The sequence below is a fragment of the Carcharodon carcharias genome, chromosome 6, assembly GCF_017639515.1.
Source record: "Carcharodon carcharias isolate sCarCar2 chromosome 6, sCarCar2.pri, whole genome shotgun sequence".
NCBI classification, from domain to species: Eukaryota; Metazoa; Chordata; class Chondrichthyes; order Lamniformes; family Lamnidae; genus Carcharodon; species Carcharodon carcharias.
The window spans coordinates 68,798,955-68,819,863 of NC_054472.1; the positions used below are offsets into that span (position 1 = coordinate 68,798,955).

Genomic DNA, 20,909 nt, shown 5'->3' on the forward strand with positions numbered 1-20,909 from the left:
GCAATGTTGACCACTGTATTAATATTTGAATGTTAAACATGCACTAATTACAGCACTCTGCTCCCCATTTGATGCAACAGGCAGCTGTTGAAAGTCTTTGCAGCCCTGTTGAAGGGCATATCTTCTACAAGGATATACACCATGAAAGATTTGATTTCATCAACTACAGACCTCTAGCATATTACTCACAAGATACATAGATGGTATAGGGATGTTCAGGATCATTATCACTTTCAACCTCCAGTATTTCTAGAGAAAAAGGAACCTCAAAGTTGTAGAAATGCACTTGTAGCTGGCATTATTTTGATATTTCTGTAGATGGCAGAATGCTTCCTACAAATCTTTCAGGTGGTTCAGTATTGTGGATAAAAGTTATTACATATTGTAGCCAATATTGTAGTGATGAATGACAGCAGCGGATGGCAGCAAGCTTTGAGTGTTGCAACTGCAATCTTCCAAGAAAGTACTAAGTATTCTAATACATCCAGCATTTTAGATGGGAAAAGGCATTAGCCCAAATTTTGCTGTAATACCAACAGTGAGACTCAGTGTACAGCATTATAATGGGGTAATTCTGACAGCAACTTTAACACCACAGATGCACAGTTAAAGGTGGAAATCCAAAGGTTGTTGTCAGAGATACCCCGCACCTCCACATGGTGTGCTGTTGCAGTCTGCGCAGATAAACTTTGTACTGAAATGGCTGCATTGGCATGAACTAGAGGTGCATGCCCACCAGTTCTGCAATAGTGAGGGCTGAAAAAGTTAGGGCTGGTGCATTCATGAGTTTTTCATGATGTGATTAGTAATGATCATTTATAAACACCTCTCTTGCCCTGAAAAAGTAAATTTACCAGCAGAGTCTCATTCCCATTCCCAAAGGAAAGTGTTAGATTTTTTTTTAAAAGTTTTTAAAAACTTTTTCTGTCTTGTGTCTTTTATTGCTCTCCCTTCATCCCATCTGCATTTCCAATCTTTACTTCATCTTCTGTACATCATTCAAGTTGAATTGATATTGCTTAATACATTTTGGTTTGGACTCTGCATGGCTCAATAAATATTCTTCAATCTGATTGGCTGAAGAGCCTTGCCGTTTACAGCACTGCTCAGACGTTACAGATCAATGTAAAGGGTGCCATGCTGAATTGGATACATGATGACAGGAAGTCTCCACTCTAAAGCTGGTCAAATGTTTGCAAGTAGCTGTCAGCAAGGTGAACGGCAAGTGCCGTTCCTTCACTGCTGAACGCCAAGATCTGGGCCATTAAATTTCAACAGGCGAGTCACCCATTGCAGAGCACCTAGTTTCTTGCAATCGAGTGTTCACTGGTCTTTTTAAGCTTCTGGTCAATGGTGATCCACAGGATGTTGATGGTGGAGGAATCAGCAATGGTGGCACCCTTGAAGGTGAGGTGAAGGATGTGACATGCTCTTGATGGAAATGGTCATTGCTTGGTGGTTATTCGACTGGTAGAGCACTTTCTCTTGATGGAATTCAATTTCAGATTAATACACAACTGCAGTAGGTTCTTCCACCAGATCTGCCTGACAGCTGATGTTAAATGCTGAGCTGCTCAAATCCCAAAGGGAAACTTGAAAAGCCACAACTGTTTTGCAATTAGTATATATTTCGAGATGCGTGCCTTGAATTCAGTAGTAATAAGACCACCTTGTCTTCTAGGTTTCCTCCAAAACTAAATGAAACCTTTACTAAACAAAAAAAAAAATTATTTTAAGCACATACATAGGTTTACAAATTACTACTATGATAACGCCTAGCTCCCCTAGTTAATCTAACTCCCAGTTACACCTCTGTTAAGGCAACAGTAAAACAACAGATTTAAACAGACCCAGGCAAAGCACACACCCTGGACAGTCAAATTCAAAGTGAGTTTTTCTCAGTTTCGTTTCCTTGTGGACAGCAGCTTGAGGCTTAGGTGCTGGAGGCTTTTCACAGTTGTGTTAGATCTTAAAATGCCTTCCCTTACACACAACCTTCGCTCCTTTATACATGTTTTCCCCTTATGAATACAAATTCCCAATGTTTCACTATGCCTTTGGACTTTACCACTCTAATAATAAAAATCTATCATAGTACCAATTTTACCAGTAATCTTTGGGAAAAATAAATACACTCAATTTCTCCTGGCCAGGTGAAACATTTCACCCCCTCTTTTGAATTCAAGCTAATCTGGTTTATTAAAAAATGCAAAAATACCCCACATTCTAAAACTTCACCCACGTTTACCTACTTAACATCTCAAACTTATCTTCTGATACATCAAAGCCTTCAGATCATATGTACGTACACACACACACGTATGCACACACCCACCCACCACTATTACTCTACTTTACAATATTAGTTATTGGAATTTATTATATCTTCCTGACTCTGATTGTAGCAACAATGCAGGTATCTTCTAGAGTTTGGCTTTCATGTAATTTAGAGAACTGAGAAAGATAATCAAATACATTATTCGGAAATCTTGTGCTGTACATAAAGCTAGAACTAGAAATCTAGCTGAGACATCAGTATCGGTAATAATTCACTTAATTCAAAGCCCAACCAACAGTTTAAATCAATGTCAAGCAATACCCAAAAAACTGCATGATGAGAATCTGGTGATCTATCAGCAGGTCAGCTGCTGAGTGAAGGAATACAATTCTGCCACATGAGGAAAGTATTGTGTACTCTCATGCTGAACAGAATAGACAAAATATGAAATGAAAGGCACGTCTGAAGTTCTATTTGCCAGAAATTATACGAACCACTTAGCTAACACAATTCTGTAACCTTTCAAAAACATCAGCCAACGGGCTAATATAAAAGCAAAATACTGCAGTTGCTGGAGGTCTGAAATAAAGAGGAGTCATATTGGGCTCAAAACATCAACTCTTTCTCTCTCCAAAGATGCTGCCAGACCTGCTCAGTTTTTCCAGCACTTTGCTTTTTATTTTAGCAAACAAGCTACTAGTCTAGCATGACAAAACATACAAGTTAACATCTTTTCATCTATGTAAAGTTTCAAAACAAAACCATCAGGCTCCACCAACCTGGTGTCTTACAAATAGTTGTTTATCAAGCCTGTGATTCTATTGGAGTAAAGCAGATGAATGAATGAAGTATCTGTTGATCCCTGCAAGGCTCACCTGCAGGTCATTTCAGTGATGGCCAAATTTATTTGTGCCACAAAACAAGATGGAGAATTTCCTGCACATGCACAGATATAGTGTCAGGTTGTTTAATGAGAGAACAAAAACAGAATTACCTGGAAAAACTCAGCAGGTCTGGCAGCATCGGCGGAGAAGAAAAGAGTTGACGTTTCGAGTCCTCATGACCCTTCGACAGAACTTGAGTTCGAGTCCAGGAAAGAGCTGAAATATAAGCTGGTTTAAGGTGTGTGTGTGGGGGGCGGAGAGATAGAGAGACAGAGAGGTGGAGGGGGTTGGTGTGGTTGTAGCGACAAACAAGCAGTGATAGAAGCAGATCATCAAAAGATGTCATCTTTTGATGATCTGCTTCTATCACTGCTTGTTTGTCGCTACAACCACACCAACCCCCTCCACCTCTCTGTCTCTCTATCTCTCCGCCCCCCACACACACACCTTAAACCAGCTTATATTTCAGCTCTTTCCTGGACTCGAACTCAAGTTCTGTCGAAGGGTCATGAGGACTCGAAACGTCAACTCTTTTCTTCTCCGCCGATGCTGCCAGACCTGCTGAGTTTTTCCAGGTAATTCTGTTTTTGTTTTGGATTTCCAGCATCCGCAGTTTTTTTGTTTTTATCTCTTTGTTTAATGAGAGAGATGCTTTTAATGCAGCTCTCCTTTCTGTTCTTATATTATGCATTTTTTTGCAAGCTGGTGTCTTATAAATTGTTGTTTATCAAGCCTGTGATTCCACTGCAGTAGGGAAATGAATTTTGCTGGACCTCTTCCTTCATCCAAAGAGGGGATTGTTCCTTGCTGGGATTCTTTAAACTTTTCCAAATTGCAGAATATTTTCTGCTGGACAAGCAATAGCTAAAGGGGCTGCCAAGAAAGAAGCTGGATGGAGAAATTTTACATGTTATGAGCTCCAACATAGCAGGTGTCTGACCAGTAAACAGCAATTACAAACACACTTCTTAGAGATAACAGAGCCAATGGAAATTAAACAACATACAATATTACCATATTCTCTTGGGACAGACCAAACAGGGAGTGAACTGAGCAATCAAGACTGAAATTAGGTTATGGAGGGCAAATTAGCAATATTGATATAAAAACAAAAAACTGCGGATGCTGGAAATCCAAAACAAAAACAGAATTACCTGGAAAACTCAGCAGGTCTGGTAGCATCGGCGGAGAAGAAAACAGTTGATGTTTCGAGTCCTCATGACCCTTCAGCAGAACTGAGTGAATCTTAGAAAAGGAGTGAAATATAAGCTGGTTTAAGATGGGGGGGGGGGGGGTGGCAGGTGGAGAGAAGTTGGGGGGGCTGGGGTGGTTGTAGGGACAAGCAAGCAGTGATAGGAGCAGATAATCAAAAGATGTTACAGACAAAAGAACACAGAGGTGTTGATTTTGGTGATATTATCTAAAAGAAAGCGCTAATTAAGAATGGATGATAGGGCACTCAAGGTACAGCTCCAGTGGGGGTGGGGTGGAAAGGCTAGCAGGGGATAAAAGATTTAAAAATAATGGAAATAGGTGGGAAAAGAAAAATCTATATAAATTATTGGAAAAAACAAAAGGAAGGGGGAAGAAACAGAAAGGAGGTGGGGATGGAGGAGGGAGTTCAAGATCTAAAGTTGTTGAATTCAATATTCAGTCCGGAAGGCTGTAAAGTGCCTAGTCAGAAGATGAGGTGCTGTTCCTCCAGTTTGCGTGGGCTTCATTGGAACAATGCAGCAAGCCAAGGACAGACATGTGGGCAAGAGAGCAGGGTGGAGTGTTGAAATGGCAAGCGACAGGGAGGTTTGGGTCATTCTTGCGGACAGACCGCAGGTGTTCTGCAAAGTGGTCGCCCAGTTTACGTTTGGTCTCTCCAATGTAGAGGAGACCACATTGGGAGCAACGAATGCGGTAGACTAAGTTGGGGGAAATGCAAGTGAAATGCTGCTTCACTTGAAAGGAGTGTTTGGGCCCTTGGACGGTGAGGAGAGAGGAAGAGAAGGGGCAGGTGTTGCATCTTTTGCGTGGGCATGGGGAGGTGCCATAGGTGGGGTTTGAGGAGTAGGGGGTGATGGAGGAGTGGACCAGGGTGTCCCGGAGGGAACGATCCCTACGGAATGCTGCTGGGGGGGTGAAGGGAAGATGTGTTTGGTGGTGGCATCATGCTGGAGTTGGCGGAAATGGCAGAGGATGATCCTTTGAATGCGGAGGCTGATGGGGTGATAAGTGAGGACAAGGGGGACCCCATCATGTTTCTGGGAGGGAGGGGAAGGCGTGACGGTGGATGCGCGGGAGATGGGCCGGACACGGTTGACAGGGCCCTGTCAACGACCGTGGGTGGAAAACCTCGGTTAAGGAAGAAGGAGGACATGTCAGAGGAACTGTTTTTGAAGGTAGCATCATCAGAACAGATGCGACTGAGGTGAAGAGAGAATGGAATGGAGTCCTTACAGGAAGCGGGGTGTGAGGAGCTGTAGTCGAGGTAGCTGTGGGAGTCGGTAGGCTTGTAATGGATATTGGTAGACAGTCTATCACCAGAGATTGAGACAGAGAAGTCAAGGAAGGGAAGTGTCAGAGATGGACCATGTGAAAATGATGGAGAGGTGGAGATTGGAAGCAGAATTAATAAATTTTTCCAAGTCCCGACGCGAGCATGAAGCAGCACCGAAGTAATCATCGATGTACCGTAGAAAGAGTTGTGGAAGGGGGCTGGAGTAGGACTGGAACAAGGAATGTTCCACATACCCCATAAAGAGACAGGCATAGCTGGGGCCCATGCGGGTACCCATAGCCACACCTTTTATTTGGAGGGAGTGAGAGGAGTTGAAGGAGAAATTGTTGTGTAAGAACAAGTTCAGCCAGACGGAGGAGAGTAGTGGTGGATGGGGATTGTAAGGACTTCCTGTAAGGATTCCTATCCATTCTCTCAGTTCCTTCGCCTCCGTCGCATCTGTTCTGATGATGCTACCTTCAAAAACAGTTCCTCTGACATGTCCTCCTTCTTCCTTAACCGAGGTTTTCCACCCACGGTCGTTGACAGGGCCCTCAACCATGTCCAGCCCATCTCCCGTGCATCCGCCCTCACGCCTTCCCCTCCCTCCCAGAAACATGATAGGGTCCCCCTTGTCCTCACTTATCACCCCACCAGCCTCCGCAGATCATCCTCTGCCATTTCCGCCAACTCCAGCATGATGCCACCACCAAATACATCTTCCCTTCACCCCCCCCAAGCAGCATTTCGTAGGGATCGTTCCCTCCAGGACACCCTGGTCCACTCCTCCATCACCCCCTACTTCTCAACCCCCATCTATGGCACCTCCCCATGCCCATGCAAAAGATGCAACACCTGCCCCTTCACTTCCTCTCTCCTCACCGCCCAAGGGCCCAAACACTCCTTTCAAGTGAAGCAACATTTCACTTGCATTTCCCCCAACTTAGTCTACTGCATTCGTTGCTCCCAATGTGGTCTCCTCTACATTGGAGAGTGCAAACGTAAACTGGGCGACCGCTTTGCAGAACACCTGCGGTCTGTCCGCAAGAATAACCCAAACCTCCCTGTCGCTTGCCATTTTAACACTCCACCCTGCTCTCTTGCCCACATGTCTGTCCTTGGCTTGCTGCATTGTTCCAATGAAGCCCAACGCAAACTGGAGGAACAACACCTCATGTTCCGACTAGGCACTTTACAGCCTTCCGGACTGAATATTGAATTCAACAACTTTAGATCTTGAACTCCCTCCTCCATCCCCACCTCCTTTCTGTTTCTTCCCCCTTCCTTTTGTTTTTTCCAATAATTTATATAGATTTTTCTTTTCCCACCTATTTCCATTATTTTTAAATCTTTTATGCCCTGCTAGCCTTTCCACCCCACCCCCACTAGAGCTGTAACTTGAGTGCCCTACCTCTATTCTTAATTAGCACATTCATTTAGATATTACCAAAATCAACACCTCTGTGTTCTTTTGTCTGTAACATCTTTTGATTATCTGCTCCTATCACTGCTTGCTTGTCCCTACAACCCCCCCCCACCACCAAACCAGCTTATATTTCACTCCTTTCCTAAGATTCACTCAGTTCTGAAGGGTCATGAGGACTCGAAACGTCAACTCTTTTCTTCTCCGCCGATGCTGCCAGACCTGCTGAGTTTTTCCAGGTAATTCTGTTTTTGTTTAGCATCATTGATGTTGGCTATCAGAGTTCCCCATCACATTAGCACAATTAATATACTATATTTATCATCAGACAACCATTTAATAACCCTGTAATTTCTCTCGACCGGAAGTATCCGCTCATCCCTGCAAGGCCCACCTGCAGATGATTTTGGAGAAGGCTGCACTTGTTTGTGCTGCAACATGGTGGTGGTGGTGGGAGGTGGGGACACTTCCTGCACATGCACAGATGCAATGTCAGTTTTTCATGTGAGAGATGCCTTCGAGTGCAATTCTGCTTTCTGCCGCCATATTATGCATTTTTTCACAACTATCTATTGCAACTACTCAGACAGCAATTATTTTAACAATCAATCAATCTTGCGTAATGCCAAAAAATAGATTTTTCTTCCACCAGCAACCAACTAGTTTGGGCAAGACCCAGTCTTGGAAACCAAAACTACATGCTGTTAACTGTGAAGTTTTGCCATTGGTAAAAATCAATAAAAAATAGTATTTTGAATAAAATATAAGAAAAGAACATCATCCAACATGGGCCTCAAGACCCCTGGGTTATGAATCCCATTACCTACCAACTGAACTAATCAGGCTGTGTAGGAACTCAGTGCACAAATCCTTTCCAGCTTGTTCAATAAAGCAAAATAAAAATATAATTTAGTGGTTAAAGTTACAGTATTAAGCTGGCATTTTCTCTATGTACTGCATTTTCAGTTACTTTCTTGCCTTTCAATTTACTCCAGTAGCTAATCACAATGTTGGCAGTCTTCTGGTACAATATTGCATCTTTGAGTACTTATACTTGTATAAAATGACAGCATCTCATTGTTATGATTTTAAAAAGTTTTGAGATTGCCCCAACATAACCAATAGTTTGTGAAATATACTTCAATTTTGAGGAGTACAGTGGCAACTCTGAGAATCTGCGTATGCACCGGTGGCTGCAGTGCAGGCCAAGTGTCTATGGCACAATTGTTCCTGACGTCTTTCCGGTCGGCAGGAGTTACAACATTTGGAGAATATGTACCTAATAGGAAAATATTTGGCTCTGGAATGCTTGACAAAAGAAATGTTACTACAAATGAAGAAGTCCAAATTTCAGTTCAAGTAAGGATCCATCCTAGATCAATGTCAGTGTCAGGTAAAATGCCAAGCTAACCCAAATGAGGGTCCACAGCGTACAGGGGTTATGGGAAAATGCTCATGGAGAACTAGACAAAGAGGTATCAGGAAATTATGAGGTATCTCCAGAGGGGAAACAGTTCTCATTTTTGTCCTCATCAATATTAGCTTCTGCGTCACTTTCAAATGCTCAGTTAACAGATACTACCAATGGGTGAAGGGAAGAAAAAAATTCTCAATAGACGTACCTGAAAGAAAATTACACTGTCTATACTAAGCCCCTGATGGGCAGTTGCAGTTTGAGTTATCTAACTTCAAATCAGAGAACTCTGATAAACTCATGTGGCCGCAGGGGAGCTGCAAGAATCGAGATGTTTGGTCCTTACATTGCGCTGTTCCTGAGGTAAAGGAGAATGTACTGTTTATCCTAGTAGCTCAGTTCTCCATACACAACTATCTTTATGGGCTGGAGTTAAGTTGAAGACCAATTAATATGTTGTTTATATGGGTTCAAATACACACACAAGGCAGAATTTTAAGCTGGCAGGATTTTAAGGTCCTGCCGAAGTCAATGGATTTTTGAATGGCCCGCCATATTTTACGGCCCTGACCCCACCACGATTGGGGTCATAAAATTCGCCCATACAATTATTTCCCACTGGCTTGCTTCAACTTCACATTTACATGTCTGTGATACAAAAGATCCTAATTAGTGTCACTGAGCAATACCATAAAGTGCAATGTTTCACAACACTTTCAATGTTACATTATAGTGAACTGTAAATAACTCGCCACATACTGCTGCATGATTATTTGCACCCAACTCATTTGAGATAAGGAGAAGACTTGTGTGCTGTAAACACACAAGCACAGACTTGTTGGCCAAATGGTCTGTTTCTGTATGTACATTCCATGTAATTCCATGTAACTACTATACTACAGATAATGATAAATTTGTTTTGTATATTATTAGTCATCCAATATATTGGTATCAAACAAATGTCAGTTTGTATGACCGGATGTAGCCTTCTCTTCTCTGGTCTAACAATGTACTTTTTCCTCTGATCTTGAAAAAGAACCACAATTGGCCCCATTATGAATTCTTCCACTTTCCACACTGACCATTCTTATGTTAATAGTGACAATTATCCTGAATTATGGTGCATTTTTTGTTTGGACCAACAACATTAAGAAACTGAGTTGAGAAACACCAGCGGGGCCAACTTTACACACCCTGACATCCACTTGTGTGCTATTTTAAGAGCAACTGGATAAAGAAACCCATCAAACCCATCTGGTTCACTAGTGTCCTTTAGGGAAGGAGATCTGATGCCCTTGCCTGGTATGGCCCACATATGACTCCAGACCCACAGCCATGTGGTTGACTCTTAAATGCCCTCTGAACAGGGCAGTTAAGGATGGACAATAAATGCTGGCCTAGTCAGCAACACCCACATCCCGTGAGCAAAAATGGGTGGAAGCTCATAACATTAGCCCTCAATGTCCTAGACCCAACCATCTGCAGCCACATCAGTGACTTCCCCTCCGCCATCAAAGTCAGAAGCGGGGATGTTTGATGATTGCACAGTGTACAGTTCCATTTGCAACTCCTCAGATAATAAAGCAGTCAGTCCTCACATGCATTAACACCTGTGCAACATTCAAGCTTGGGTTGATAAGTGGCAAGTAACATGTACAGCATGCATGCACCAGGCAATGAGCAACTCCACCAGGAAAATGTAACCATTTCCCCTTGACAATCAAGGGATTTTCAGCACTGAATCTCCCTCCATCAACAACCTGAGAATCACTATTGACAAGAAACTCTACAGGACCGCCACATAATTTTTATGGCTACAAGAACAGGTTAGAGACTGGGGTATTCTGTGCTGAGTAACTCACCTTCTGCCTCCCCAAAACCTGTCCAGCACCTACAAGACGCAATTTTAAAAAAAAATTCATTCACGGGATGTGGGCTTCACTGGCTGGTTCAGCATTTATTGCCCATCCCTTGTTGCCCTTGAGAGGGTGGTGGTGAGCTGCCTTCTTGAACTGCTGCAGTCCATGTGGCATAGGTACACCCACAGTGCTGTCAGGAAGGGAGTTTCAGGGTTTTGACCCAGTGACAGTGAAGGAACAGCGATATATTTCCAAGTCACAATGGTGGGTGACTTAGATGGGAACACCACCACCTGGAAGTTCCCCTCCATCTGTTGCCCTTGTCCTTCTAGATGGTAGCAGCCGTGGGTTTAGAAGGTGTTGTCGAAGGAGCCTTGGTGAATTCCTACAGTGCATTTTGTAGATGGTGCACACTACTGCTACTGTGCATCGGTGGCGGAGGGAGTGAATGTTTATGGATGTGGTGCCAATCAAGTGGGCTGTTTTGTCCTGGACGGTATCAAGCTTCTTGAGCATTGTGAGAGCTGCATTCATCCAAACAAGTGAGGAGTACTCCATCACACTTCTGACTTGTGCCTTTGTAGATTATAGACAGGCTTTGGGGAGTCAGAAGGTAAGTTATTCGTCGCAGGACTCCTGGCCTCTGACCTGCTCTTGTAGCCACTGTATTATATCACTATTCCAGTTCAGTTTCTAGTCAATGGTAAACCCCAGGATGTTGATAGTGGAGTATTCAGTGATGGTAAGGCCATTGGACATCAAGATGCGATAGTTGGATTCTCTCTCATTGATGATGGTCATTGCCTTACACTTGTGTGTCAGCAGTGTGATGAAATAACCTTTACTTGCTTGGATCCATGCAGCTCCAACAATGCTCAAAAAGCTCGATACTATCTAGGGCAAAGCAGCCCATGACTGGCACCCCATCAACCACCTTAAGCATTCATTTCCTCCAGCACTGACACACCATGGCTACAGTGAATACCATCTATAAGATTCACGACAGCAACTCACCAATGTTTCTTCAACAGTACCCTCAAAAACTGCAACCTCCACTGTTTAGGATAAGAACAGCAGGCACATGGGAACATCACCACCTAGAAGTTCCCCTCCAAGCCACATACAATCCTGACTTGGAAATATATCATCGTTGCTTCATCATTACGGGGTCCAAATCCTGAAGCTTCCTACCTATCAGCACCATGGGTGCTCCTACACCATACGCACTGCAGCCCAAGAAGGCAATTTACCATCACCTTCTCAAAGGCAATTGGGTGGGCAATAAATATTGGCTTACTAGTGATGACTGCATCCCAAGAACAATTAGGGAAAAAAAAAACACCTAGCAAGAAGTACAGGCTTTTTTCCAACCCTTTCAATATGAAATGCTGCTGGACTGTAACAAAGTTTAAAATGCCGTTTAAAAGTAGATTTAATTGCAAACTTTGGAAATTAAACTACGACAGTTAATAACTGTTATGGAAAGACAACCATTATTAATTTATTTGAAACTCCTATTGTCATACACCGCTTAACAGCAAAATAAAACACTCAATAAAATTAACTATTTACTTGATGGTGAAAATGGGTACCTGCTTAGGAACAGATGGATAATCAACCGTTGTTGGTAAGGTTATTTGATCTCCACTCAATTTCCTACCCCTTCCAGACCTTGAGGAAAAGAATAATGCAGCATTAGCATACCACAATGTGTAATCTTTTACATTATTTAATGGATAATTATTAAAATAATTTCAAGTACTGAGAGTTGTCTTGCAAAAGATCTAGAAGGTAGTTAGGCACCTGGGATTCAACAACATCACAAAGGAGGTGCCCCCAAGGATTTTTGGTTAGTATAAGCTAATAGTATAAGACAATTGTTGAAGAAAATATGTGAACTTTAATTTCAAGCATCACAAGTCAGTTTTAAAAAGTTTAATATTTTAGCTGCAATAAAAAACTGAGCAACTGGGCCAATATTCAGTCTGACTGCTATCCATTCAAACAAACTGCTTGCTCAAAGCAGATTTTTTCCAAGTATCAAGCTCCGGCCTCAATTTAAAAATGGTGTCTCAGAATCAGTGACCTAGCTGAAACAGGAAGCCTGTTTCTACAGATTACTTCAAACAAGGGAACTGGCAACGTCAGTGACCAAGAACAGTGCCTCCAGAAGAAACTGGTGCAGAATTAAAATACTTGAGCCTGCAAAATACTCAGAAGTTTTTAAACAGGGGCTACAAGCATTAATCCCTTAAAGCTTCAAAATATTTAACTGTTAATTTTGCACCCAAAATACAACTAAGTTCAACTGTTTCATCAGTTTTAATTAGGAGAATCACAGAATCACACAGTGCAGAAGAGGCCCTTTGGCCCATCGAGTCTGCACCAACACGTGAGAAACACCTGACCTACCTACCTAATCCTATTTACCAGCATTTAGCCCATAACCTTGAATGTTATGGCATGCCAAGTGCTCATCCAGGTACTTTTTAAAGGATGTGAGGCAACCCGCCTCCACCACCCTCTCAGGCAGTGCAATCCAGACCGTCACCACCCTTTGGGTAAAAAAGTTTTTCCTCACAGCCCCCCTAAACCTCCTGCCGCTCACCTTGAACTTATGTCTTCTCGTGACTGACCCTTCAGCTAAGGGGAACAGCTGCTCCCTATCTACCCTGTCCATGCCCCTCATAATCTTATACAGCTTGATCAGGTCGCCCCTCAGTCTTCTCTGCTCCAACGAAAACAACCAAAGTCTATCTAACCTTTCTTCATAACTTAAATGTTTCAGCCCAGACAACATCCTGGTGAATCTCCTCTGCACCCCATCCAGTGCAATCACATCCTTCCTATAATGTGGCGACCAAAACTGCACACAGTACTCCAGCTGTGGCCTCACCAAGGTTCTATACAACTCCAACATGACCTCCCCACTTTTGTAATCTATGCCTCGATTGATAAAGGCAAGTGTCCCATATGCCTTTTTCATCACCCCACTAACATGCCCCTCTGCCTTCAGAGATCTATGGACACATGCCAAGGTCCCTTTGTTCCTCAGAACTTCCTAGTGTCATGCTGTTCATTGAATACTTCCTTGTCAAATTACTGTGTATCACCTCACATTTTTCAGGGTTAAATTCCATCTGCCACTTATCTGCCCATTTGACCATCCTGTCTATATCTTCCTATAGCCCAAAACAATCAACTCAATGTTAACCACCCGGCCAATCTTTGTGTCATCCGCAAACTTACTAATCCTACTCCCCACATAGTCATCTATGTCGTTTATATAAATGACAAATAATAGGGGGCCCAGCACAGATCCCTGTGGTATGCCACTGGCTTCCAGTCACTAAAGCAGTCTTCTGTCATCACCCTCTGTCTCCTACAACTAAGCCAATTTTGAATCCACTTTATCAAATTACCCTGTATCCCATGTGTATTTGCCTTCTCCCATGTGGGACCTTGTCAAAGGCTTCGCTAAAATCCATATAAAGTACATCAACCACGCTACCCTCATCTACACACCAGGTCACCTCCTGAAAAAAATTCAATCAAATTTGTCAGGCATGACCTCCCTCTGACAAAGCCATGCTAACTATCCCTGATCAAACCTTGCCTCTCCAAGTGGAGGTAGATTCCCTCCTTCAGAATTTTCTGTAATAGTTTCCCTAACACTGATGCGAGACTCACAGGGCTCTAGTTCTCTGGCTTCTCTCTACAACCCTTCTTAAATAGAGGAACCACATTAGCTGTTCTCCAGTCCTCTGGCATCTCCCCGTGGTCAGAGAGGAATTAAAAATTTGGGTCAGAGCCCCTGCGATCTCCTCCCTCGCCTCCCTCCACAGTCTGGGACACAAATCATCCAGACCTGGAGGTTTGTCCACTTATAAGCCTGCCAACACCTCCAATACCTTGTCACTCCCTATATCAATTTGCTTAAGAACCTCGCAGTCTCTCTCCCGGAGTTCAATACCTTCATCCTCATTCGCTTGGGTGAAGATGGATATGAAGTATTCATTCCATTTTGTATCTTGATCAGATAAAAGGATACAAACATGGATCTTGTTTTTCAATAACTAGGCATGCAACGAGTGGTTTAAAACTCACTTCTCAACAATCTGTAAATTACACATCTTTGTCAATTTTCTCCTCACCCCACATCTCAACATTCACACCATTCAAGTGCCAAGCACTGACCAACTCCAAGAGGAGAGAATGACATTACCATTGCCAAATCCTCCAGCATCAACATTCTTGGGTAATTATTGATCAGAAACTCACAAATGTCATTGCTAATGGAGCAGGTTACTGGGTAGATATTCTGCAGCAAGTGGCTCACCTCCCACTCTCCAAAGCCTCGTCACCATCTACAAGGTGTAAGTCAGCATTGAGATAGAATACTGTCCATTTGCTTGGATTAGTGCATCTAACCAAGACAAAGCAGTCCACTTGATTGGTATCCCATCCATCAGCTTAAACAAACATCCACCATCATTTTATCAGGGGCGTAGTCCATACTATATTATCTACACTACTGCTTTAGCAGCACTTCCCAAGCCCATGACCTCCAGTATCGAGAAGGGCAAGGGCAGCAGGTACATGAGAGAACCATCAACTCCAAATTCCCCTTCAAGTTTCTTCTTGACTGCTGGGTCAAAATCTTGGAACTGCCTACCTAAGAACACTACACAGATTGCAGCAGTTCAAAGTCCAGCAACACCTTCTCAAGGACAATAAGGAATAATAGATATATACAGAATTTTTTTAAAAAGACTCTCTGTTGGTGTACTATTTCTCAGATACCAGCTATCCACTAAAATTTGATTCAAGTGAACATTATTCATATGTAAACCTGCATGGGCCACTTGTGGAAACTTCACTACCATGTTTGATATTGCTCTCAACTAAATGCATTTTTCCAACAATCATTTAGAGCAGAAACTCTAACAACATTTCTCTTCCTACCTGAGGGGTGTTATGACACAGCCGTTGGTAAAGCCTGAGTTGTTTAAATCCCAGAGGGAAACTTGAACAATATCATAACCTATATTTTCAATTGAAATGTTTGAGATGCAGCTCTGAATTCAGGAATAAGACCACCGAGCCTTCAGAGTTTTTTTTTACGTAAAACTTATATAAATTAAACATTTATTAATTTAACAAATTAAACACATACACATGTCTACAAATTACTACCATAATAACTGTTAAACCAATCCCCAAATTAATCACTCCCGGGTAAATCCTCACCAAGGCAACAATAACCCATTGACTTTAAACAGACACCAGGCAAAGCACATTTGACCATATGAGTTCAAAATGAGGCTCCTTGCAGACACAGTTGCAGGCGTACAGGCTGGTTAGATCTTAAATGCCTGATTTACACACACCTTTCTGTTTATATCTAGCTTCCCCTTTGAATGTAAATTTTCCATTGTATTACTATTTTTTTTTTAAATTTTGCCTCTCCTAACAATAATCTTTTCATTCCACCAATTTTATTAGTAATATAGACATTTTTTTGTTTGGTGTCTCCCAGCTAGTTGCAAGATTTTACCCGTTCTTTTGAATGGTTTATTCAACAAATGCAAATTTACACTTTACCTCCTCCTCCTTAAGTTTATCTAATTAACATCTCAAAACCAATATACATCAAAGCACCCAGACTAGCTGGCTTTAATCCAATTAAGCCACACACACAATCACAGACCCTACTACAATTCCAATTTAAAAATAATTTCCAATAACAATAACAATAACAACAATATGAACAGCTCTTCATGATGGGGATGTGTGCCTAAATACAATATTCCTCATGCTAACCCAGTGGAGATGATTAAACTCAGAAACAACCAGTGAGTTTATGGAATACTGTAATTACTTACTAGATTGGCTAGTTAATCCAGCAGAGAATATTAATTAACTAATTTTGCCACTACTAATTTACAATTACCTCGCTGGAGGAGTAAGGTGTTAAACGTATACACATTTGCTGACAATGGTTCAATGGTTGCAGGGACAAGAGGGTTTTAGTCATACGGTTAGGTTGGAAAGGCTGAGGTTGTTCTCCTTGTAATGAAGACAACTGAGGGGAGATTTGATAGAGGTATACAAAATTATGACAGGCTTAGAAATGGTAGGCAGACAGAAACTACCCATTAGCTGATGGTAGAAGGACTAGTGAACATAGGTTTAAGATCTTGGGCAAGAGATGCAGGGGAATGAGAGGAAGCGCTTCTACACACCGAGTGACAATGACCTGAAACTTGCTGTCCATGAAGGTCGTGGAAACAATCGGTGATTTTAAAAGGAAATTGGATGGGCACTTGAAGAAAATAAGACCACCGAGCCTTCAGAGTTTTTTTTTTTACGTAAAACTTATATAAATTAAACATTTATTAATTTAACAAATTAAACACATACACATGTCTACAAATTACTACCATAATAACTGTTAAACTACACTGTTACACAGATTGAGCGGGGAAGTGGGGCTGACTGCCTTGACAAATGGAGAACTGATATGGAGTCAATAGGCTGAATGGCCTCCTTCCGAATTATAAATAATTCTATGACTCCATAACACAAAGGTGAGAAGTTTGGAAAACAATAGAAAACTGAAGGAGAGTTCAGGAAGACACATAAGCTGGCAGGTTGACTGGAAAGACAAAAGATAACACTTAATGTGGAGAACTCAAACGCAATACCATTTTTGGAGGAAAAACCAGAAAGGGGAATAAGGTTAAATGGAAAAACTGAAGGATGTGGAGGAAAAGAAAAGCAAAATATTGCAATGAAGATCTGAAATGAAAACAGAAAATGCTGGAAAAACTCAGCATGTCTGGCAGAATCTGTGGAGAGAGAAACAGAGTTAATGATTTAAGTCTAAAATGAATTCAGTTCCGAAGAAGACAGTTGAACTTGAAACATTCACTATAGCCATGCCAGGATCTGCAGTTGTATCGTACAATACTTCTTAATCTTTTATGGTTGAAGGATCGTCTTTTGAGATGGATTAGTAAGTTTGGAGCACCCCCCCATGCCCTCAAAATCAAACACATAAATAGGATTTGTTTTTCACAAACCTGTAAACAATATTTTCACTTATCTACCATGGTTTAGTCGTTCCTCACTTGCATTCAGCAATGGTGACTAAGACACATTCTGTGTTCAGCTACATTTATTCAGCTCTTAGACAGGACTAGAAAAACCATATCTGTACTCAGTTAACAATGCACTAATTAGTGTTGAAGTATCGCTAGATGGCTAGCGTATCTTTCAGAATGATACCAGCGTGGGTTCGATTCCAGTCCAGATAGACTTGGGACCTGCTTCCTTGCCCTGCTCGAGAGTGGAAAGCAATGGCAAACCACCACTGAAAAAAATACTGGCAAGAAAATGGCTCAGGATAAAGCATCATCAGACGATGGGCCAAGGGCTTGCCTTCAGGCAGAACACACATGACAATTAGTCATAAGCTTTAAGTGCTGCTTGCCTTTCCTTTCCAAACTAATAACAGATGTGATGCAAGGTATGCTGCATGCATTTTCAAGAATACCATTGGAAAGCTGGTTTTGCCGGCATCTCTAAATACAACTGTGACTAGGAAATACATACTTTGGAAATGCAGGCAGTTAACTATTCTAAACCTCTTCTAATCTATATGGGTGAGCTGGAAGTAATGTTTCACTTGCTGGCTTGTATTTATCTTCCCAGACACTACAGGTGGTCCAGGCAAAATGGCACCTTCAAAACATTTGCAGATTCGTAGTTCTTTGTTGCTCCAATGAGATGAAATGCGTTCTGCCATATAATCATGATAAATTTCATAACACTGGTGGCTCCAGAGTACCTACAGAATAACTTGAGTATTAAATGATATAGAGACAGATTAGGCAGAAATTTAAATGATATCTCAAACAAACTGAAGCGATCACAAATTTTGCATGTACCATTTACACTATGATGTTTCCCTCAACAAAATTAAGTGTGAAAATTTAGGAAGTTTATATAAAAAAAAAATCAGTAAGGTGTTTACAGAACTTTAACAATTAGCAGGATCAAGAATAAAGTTATTCAATTACAAAGTTAAGAACATTGGAATATTTCTCCTGATGCACAAGATATTATTTGAACTCCTTCTGCAATCAAGAAACTACTGGAAATATCAAGAAGTGAGACAAGTGTACAGCAACTTTCATTGCAGCCAGATTCAGCCTTACAGTTGTAAAGAAAACTACTTTAATGTATCTTTGCATACATGTGGCAACGCTTTCACATTAACACACTGTGTGGAATTATGAATGAGAAAAATTGACTATCAAGTTGACTTCTTGAACAGACCATGTACAATCAACTTGGTCATGGCTGCTGCTTCAGTTGTATAATTTCTTCAGCAAAAAAGCTATCTGGCCCCCAAAAGTATCAGCTAAACTCCAGGTTATGACTCCAATACTCAACTGTAGTCAATTGTTTTGCTATGTTTGAATCTTAATATCAAACTCATTTTCAGTATAAGACAAAAATACTCCTATAACAACAAAACATCCAACTGGCTTCCAAAGACATGCCCATGTTATTTCTAAGACCACTATCTTCATTTCCATAACAACACCTGACTTCAGCTCTGCCTCAGTTCATCTGCCTCTGAAACCCTCATCCATTCATTACCTCCAGACTTGACCACTTCAACATTCCCCTAGCCGGCCTCCCATCTTTCATCCTCTGTAAACTTGCGATTATATAAAACTCTGCAGCCATTATCCTAACTTGCACCAATCCTATTTGCCCATCATCTGCTCTCGCTGACCTACATTGGCTCCTGAATCAACAAAGCCTCAATTTAAAAATTCTCATCCTTGTTTTCAAATCCCTCCATGTTTTCACCTCCCTCTGTCTGTATAGTCCTACAACCTTTCAAGATCTGTACCCCTCCAATTCTTGTCCCTTGTGCATACATTTTAACTTGCTTCACCATAGGCAGTGTGTTTTCAGCTGCTCAGCCATAAACCCTGGAATTCACCTTTTACCTCTTTCTCTTCTTTAAGTTTGATCTTAAAAACTACCTCTTTATCCAGCTTCTGATCATCTGTCCTAATATGTGGCTCGATTTCAAATTCTGTCTGATATCTTTCCTGTGAAATACCTTGGATGTTCAATGACATTAGTGGCACTATATAAATGCAACTTGTTGTTCTTTATAACCTGAAGGCCACAAATGTGAAAGGACACTGTACTGAATGACTGACTTGAAGCTCCTGAAGCACACTGCTTTGTTATTTTCAGATTAATATCAATTATTTCACCCTCCTAACCCATTGAAGATTAGAAGACATTAACAAACTAACTAGACATTAACAAGCTAACTAATGTATAGAATATGCACTCTCAATCAGGGGCATATGTTGTCTTTAAAACTTGCCTCATTCTTCACAGGATAAAAAAAATAATTTAAGCTCCACATTGAGAGTCTCTCTTTCCAGTCAACCCTTCTATGTTAGAATTGCTGAACTCAAAATTCTGTTTTTGTTTTTATCAACATTTTAAATGTTCAGCTCACGAGAGAATCTAAATATAAACTCAATAAGTATTTTCAAACATGACAAGACTGATTTGCATTTGCTTCTGAACTATGACATGAGGATACCATGAACCCAGATATTTTAAGGGAAATAAATGTGGTGCCACTTTATGAAGCAAAATTGCTTCTTCCATTGAAACGTAGAACCAAGAGATTAACATCGCCAAACGGCACTAGCAATGCCAGCAAATTGAAAGGAGGCCGCGCGAAGAATACTAATTTTAAAAAGTAAACACCAATATACCAGGTAACAAAATCACTCAAAAATACACAACACTGGTAACAATATGAAGAAATCTGCAAATAGAACGGAGAAAAACCAGTAGAGGCAAGATAGATATTGCTATGTTTTCATTCTTGATTTTAAGCTATGCAGTTATCATAATTCCACACAGTGTGTTAATATGCAAACTCTGAGCTGGTAAATGAGCCTCAGGACTGACCTGCAGATGAGCCTCTTGAAGAAGGAGAGCAGCCAGGCCAAACATGTACAGACTCTGAGTGATCGGAACTGACTGATCGCCATGGTGACCAGGGAGGGGGGGATGGGAGGGGGGCAGATCACAACACTGGGCAGCTCCACTCTCTTGATTCTAGCCACCTCAATCACCACAACACTAATAATAAAAGAAAACAATAAAACGACAAAGATAACAGCTTAGGCCCAGGCATGCGCCGCTCAGGTGGCCTGAATCCGTGCTAACTACTGCGCATGCGCTACCTCAGGCTGCCGGGCGCGACCCGGAAACAATCTTCCCAGGGCGCGAGAGAAAGGCCAGGGTGATATCGGAGGGCGGAGTTGCACACAGGTCCGGGTGAGAACCTGAGGGGCGGGGTTGGACGGGGTTGGGGGGGATTGGGGGTTAGATAGAGCGGGGGGGTGGGGTTAGATAGTGAGAGGTGGGGCTAGAAAGTGAGGGGGCAGGGCTAGAAAGCGAGGGGCGTGGGGCTAGATAGCGGGGGAGCTGGGGGTTAGATAGCGT

General features: G+C 41.8%; 1 protein-coding gene across 1 annotated transcript in view; it reads right to left on the reverse strand.

The window, feature by feature from the left end:
• ebag9 (estrogen receptor binding site associated antigen 9) overlaps positions 1 to 20,669 on the reverse strand; it is a 28,480-nt gene extending 7,811 nt beyond the window's left edge. The window contains exons 1-2 of the mRNA XM_041190572.1: positions 20,370 to 20,669; positions 11,939 to 12,017 (exon numbers count right to left, since the gene is read on the reverse strand). Coding sequence (XP_041046506.1) covers positions 11,939 to 12,017; positions 20,370 to 20,452 — 162 coding nt within the window. The 5' untranslated portion in view covers positions 20,453 to 20,669. The remainder of the gene's footprint in view (positions 1 to 11,938; positions 12,018 to 20,369) is intronic.
• Between the last annotated feature and the right edge of the window lie 240 nt (positions 20,670 to 20,909).